Source organism: Delphinus delphis, chromosome 19 (assembly GCF_949987515.2).
Source record: "Delphinus delphis chromosome 19, mDelDel1.2, whole genome shotgun sequence".
Classification (NCBI taxonomy): domain Eukaryota; kingdom Metazoa; phylum Chordata; class Mammalia; order Artiodactyla; family Delphinidae; genus Delphinus; species Delphinus delphis.
In genome coordinates this window covers 40,177,377-40,182,652 of record NC_082701.1, presented here as the reverse complement: position 1 = coordinate 40,182,652, position 5,276 = coordinate 40,177,377, and the positions used below count along the sequence as shown (strand labels likewise).

General features: G+C 41.9%; 1 protein-coding gene across 1 annotated transcript; it reads left to right on the top strand.

The window, feature by feature from the left end:
* Positions 1-1,123: 1,123 nt before the first annotated feature.
* Positions 1,124-4,959, top strand: LOC132415362 (eotaxin-like). Its single transcript, XM_059998715.1, has 3 exons — positions 1,124-1,249; positions 2,445-2,556; positions 4,493-4,959. The coding sequence occupies exons 1-3, from the start codon at positions 1,174-1,176 to the stop codon at positions 4,596-4,598; spliced, it is 294 nt and encodes a 97-aa protein (XP_059854698.1). The 5' UTR covers positions 1,124-1,173; the 3' UTR covers positions 4,599-4,959.
* Positions 4,960-5,276: the final 317 nt, after the last annotated feature.

Sequence of the window (5,276 nt, the reverse complement as noted above, 5' to 3'; positions counted from 1 at the left end):
AAGCAAATAGCTTAGAAATGCCCAGGAACCTCCATACTGTTTTCCGTAGGGGATGCACCGATTTCCACTCCCACCAATAGCGTCCAGGGGTTCCCTTTTCTCCACATCCTCGCCAACACTTACTGTGCCTTGTATTTTTTATAAAAGCCACCCTAAGAGGTGTGGAGTGATACCTCATTACGGTTTTGATTTGTATTTCTGGGGAGATGTTCGTCAAAGTGTACAAATATTCAGTTATAAGATGAATGAGTTCTGGGGGTCTAATGTACAGCAAGGTGACTCTAGTTAATAATACCATATTATATACTTGAAATTTGCTAATAGAGTAGATCTGAAGTGTTCTCACCATGCACACCCCCCAAAAAGTTAACTATGTGTGGTGATGGAGGTGATGGATGTGTGAGTTAACTTAACTGCAATAATCACTTCATAATGCATGTGAATATCAAACCATCATGCTGTACACCTTCAATATATACAATCTTTATTTGTCAAATTTCCTTAACAAAACTGAGTAAAGAATGCACAGGAAGTCAAGATAAATAAGAAATACTCAGTTCTGATGTCCTATAGCACTAAAATTCCAGGGCACTAAGATTCTGTGACCACTAGATTGAATTATGGGGTGAGTTTCTCATGTGCTACAATTCCTGGGTTCCCAGAGACCAAGCAATGTTCAGAGCTGCTGAGATCTCTCTGTATTTGGATGGGAGCCTACAGAAGTTTTAGGGCCCCTTTCCGGCCTCTAAAATCCTAAAGACCACCATGTGAACACAGGGACCAGGGAAGGTACTTGAATCTCCTCATCTCTTCATGCCCTTGGCCTCCCTGACTCTTCCCCCACTGCAGATGGTTCATTTCAGAGAAAGCAGAGCTTGTAAGAATGACCCTCTAAGTTACCATTTGTGCTCGGTCATTCCAAAAACATGTGACAATGAAAAGATGCGTTTGCCTCTTATGTCCTGTTAACTTGCTGGGATCTGGAACAGCAATTCAGGACGTGCCTTTGTCATGATTTGTTCATGACCCTGGCCAAGCAAAGGTTTCCCTGGAAGCTCCCACACCCTGTACTGTCTTTAAAAGGCATGTAGAGCAGCCAGAGCTGCAGAGAGGCTGAGACAAACCCAGAAACCAACAGCTCTCAGACTGAAGCTGGTAACCTCCCCACTCAACATGAAGGTCTCTGCAGCACTTCTGTGTCTGCTGCTCACAGCAGCCATCTTCAGCACCCAGGTGCTGGCTCAGCCAGGTAAGTCCCTTCTCTATGGCAAAGCTGATCACCACCAGAACTGTCAGATCAGCAAGAATCTGCAGAGACTTGCTGCAGACCCCGTCATTTTAAAGACGGGAAAACGGGTCCCACGAGTGGACAAGAAGAGCCCCGACCTCACAATCAGAGAAAGAGCCAGCACTAGAAACCCAGGCTACTGAGGTCAGTCCCCACATTCTTTCCTGACATGAATATTGAGAGTGATGTTTTGTCCATCCATAATCCGGCTGCCTTCGCATGTTTGGGGATGGGGGCACACGAAAGAAAGACCCTCTCTTATTGCAGGCACAGGGGGCATTTTTGTCAGTGGTGGAGAGAAAAAAAATGCTTTGACTGTACACCCCAAAATTTAACTGGATCCCAAGACAGTTTTCAGAAACAGTGGTTAGAGGAAGGGAATGAGGTCCCAGGGGAATCTCTCAAGGTGACGTGTTGTGATTGTATCTATCTGTTTGTATCATAACTCATGTTTTCATCTTCTGATGACTTAGATTTTCTGCATGTATCAGTCTGATAAGACAATGCATGCTGTGGTAACAAACAATCCTAAATTATCAAGGACTTAAAACAACAAAGGTTAATTTCTTACTCATACTAAATATCTATAATGTATTGACTAGAGCTTTGACTTCATATACTCAGGATTCTGGATTGATGGGGCAATTGATGGATTGGGAACATTGCTGCTTACTGTAATGAAGGAAAAGAAAGCTCTCAAGGGTCTTGCACTGACAATTACAACAGCTACCTTAGAAATAATACTTGTCACTTTGTCTTCTCACTTATTGCTCAAAACCAGTTAATGGTTCCAATCAACCAAAAGTGGCCAAGACTTGCAAGTCTACCATGCGTCCAGAAAGCAGAGAACGGAGAGTATTTGATGAGCAGTATTATGACTATCCCTTAGTGATGTAGCTCTTTGTAATGACAAAGTTGGAGCTTATTGCATTGACCAAGCTTTTTCCATAGCCTTGCCTGTAGTGATGGGTCCCTACTGTACAGCTGGGGACACCAAATCAAAGGCAGAGGTACAGGGCCTCAGGGCAGATGGATTCTGCCTCCATCTCTTACATTTCCTTGCCTTTCTGAAATTTCTTTCCTTACAAAGTCATGCTTAAAAATTATCTACATATCATTAGTGCTCAGTCTTTCTATTCATTTCTCCCCAATTCAGCTTCTGTTCCAACTGTCTGCTGCTTTAATATGGCCAGAAGGAAGATCTCCATTCAGCGACTGCAGAGCTACAGAAGAATCACCAACAGCAAATGTCCCCAGAAAGCTGTGATGTAAGTAGACAAAACCTACCCTCTCCCAGCCCCAAATTTCATTTCTGGGGGATAGAGTTCTTGAAACCGCATTAGAGTTAACTGGAGCCTTACACTTAGAGCGTTCCATCTCTATAATCCAATCCATGAGTTTTCACAACAGGAAATTTTCCCTCTAGCTCCCTGCCTAGAAGTTTGTTCAGGTCATACCAGTTCCTTCTAGTCAAGAGCAAGAATGGCTTTACTGAGCCATCAAGAGCAGCCACTCAGGAATGAACAGTGGAGAAAGGACAGCCTCTTCAATAAGTGGTGCTGGGAAAACTGGACAGGTACATGTAAAAGAATGAAATTAGAACACTCTCTAACACCATACACAAAAATAAGCTCAAAATGGATTAAAGACCTAAATATAAGGCCAGAAACTATCAAACTCTTAGAGGAAAACATAGGCAGAACACTCTATGACATAAATCACAGCAAGATTCTTTCTGACCCACCTCCTAGAGTAATGGAAATAAAAACAAAAATAAACAAATGGGACCTAATGAAACTTCAAAGCTTTTGCACAGCAAAGGAAACCATAAACAAGACCAAAAGACAACCCTCAGAATGGGAGAAAATATTTGCAAATGAAGCAACCGACAAAGGATTAATCTCCAAAATTTACAAGCAGCTCATGCAGCTCAATAACAAAAAAACAAACAACCCAATCCAAAAATGGGCAGAAGACCTAAACAGACATTTCTCCAAAGAAGATATACAGACTGCCAACAAACACATGAAAGAATGCTCAACATCATTAATCATTAGAGAAATGCAAATCAAAACTACAATGAGATATCATCTCACACCAGTCAGAATGGCCATCATCAAAAAATCTAGAAACAATAAATGCTGGAGAGGGTGTGGAGAAAAGGGAACCCTCTTGCACTGCTGGTGGGAATGTGAATTGGTTCAGCCACTATGGAGAACAGTATGGAGGTTCCTTAAAAAACTACAAATAGAACTACCATATGACCCAGCAATCCCACTACTGGGCATATACCCTGAGAAAACCGAAATTCAAAAAGAGTCATGTACCAAAATGTTCATTGCAGCTCTATTTACAATAGCCCAGAGATGGAAACAACCTAAGTGCCCATCATTGGATGAATGGATAAAGAAGATGTGGCACATATATACAATGGAATATTACTCAGCCATAAAAAGAAACGAAATTGAGCTATTTGTAATGAGGTGGATAGACCTAGAGTCTGTCATACACAGTGAAGTAAGTCAGAAAGAAAAAGACAAATACCATATGCTAACACATATATATGGAATTTAAGAAAAAAAAATGTCATGAAGAACCTAGGGGTAAGGCAGGAATAAAGACACAGACCTCCTAGAGAACGGACTTGAGGTTATGGGGAGGGGGAAGGGTGAGCTGTGACGGGGCGAGGGAGAGTCATGGACATATACACACTAACAAACGTAGTAAGGTAGATAGCTAGTGGGAAGCAGCCGCATGGCACAGGGATATTGGCTCGGTGCTTTGTGACAGCCTGGAGGGGTGGGATAGGGAGGGTGGGAGGGAGGGAGACGCAAGAGGGAAGAGATATGGGAACATATGTATATGTATAACTGATTCACTTTGTTATAAAGCAGAAACTAACACACCATTGTAAAGCAATTATACCCCAATAAAGATGTTAAAAAAAAAATTAAAAAATTAAATTAAAAAAAATAAAATAAATAAATAAAGATTAAAAAAAAAAGAAAGAAAGATTTAGAAAGAAAAACAAAAAAAAAAAAAGAGAAGCCACTGACCCTCAGCATCCCACCCTTCCCCTATCTCCTTCTTCTGCTCTCATGGCAACCCCTTCATCCCATGGCAGATGGTCCTGGAAGGTTTAGGATTAAATTGGCACAAGTTTCAAAGAGAATCCTTAATAAGTTCTTTCCCTCTCTCCCACAGCTTCAGCACCAAGCAGGACAAGAAGATCTGTGTTGATCCCCAGGAGAAATGGGTCCAGGATGCCATGAAGTACCTGGACCAAAAAGCCCAAACTTTAAAGCCATAAATATTCACCTTTTAAAACCAAACCAGAGCCTCAAAACGCTTGATTCATTCTCCCGGTCTTCCTAAGATGTGTTCTGAGATAACCTCATTCCAAAAGGAATGGCTTTTATTTAATAATTTAAAAAAATATTGCATATAAGTTATTGACTTTTTAAAAAATTCTCTGCCATGAATTTTTGTTACTTTTTAAATGTAAAGCTTTGGTTGGGTCCCTCCCCCTCTGTGAGCCCCAATTCAATCCCCTGCAACGTATGAGTAATGTTGTCTCTCTCCTCTTTAATTCCCTGGAATCTTGTAAGGGTCCTGGCAAGGATCATCGATACAAAAATGTTTTGTATTTTTTTTTTTTAATAAATTTATTTATTTATTTATTTATTTTTGCTGTGTTGGGTCTTCGTCTCTGTGCGAAGGCTTTCTCTAGTTGCAGCGAGCAGGGGCCACTCTTCATCGCAGTGCGCGGGCCTCTCACTGTCGTGGCCTCTCTTGTTGTGGAGCACAGGCTCCAGACGCGCAGGCTCAGTAGTTGTGGCTCACAGGCCTAGTTGCTCTGCGGCATGTGGGATCTTCCCGGACCAGGGCTCGAGCCCGTGTCCCCTGCATTGCCAGGCGGACTCTCAACCACTGCGCCACCAGGAAAGCCCTGTTTTGTATTTTTAAGAAGACATTGCTCTTGTGAACC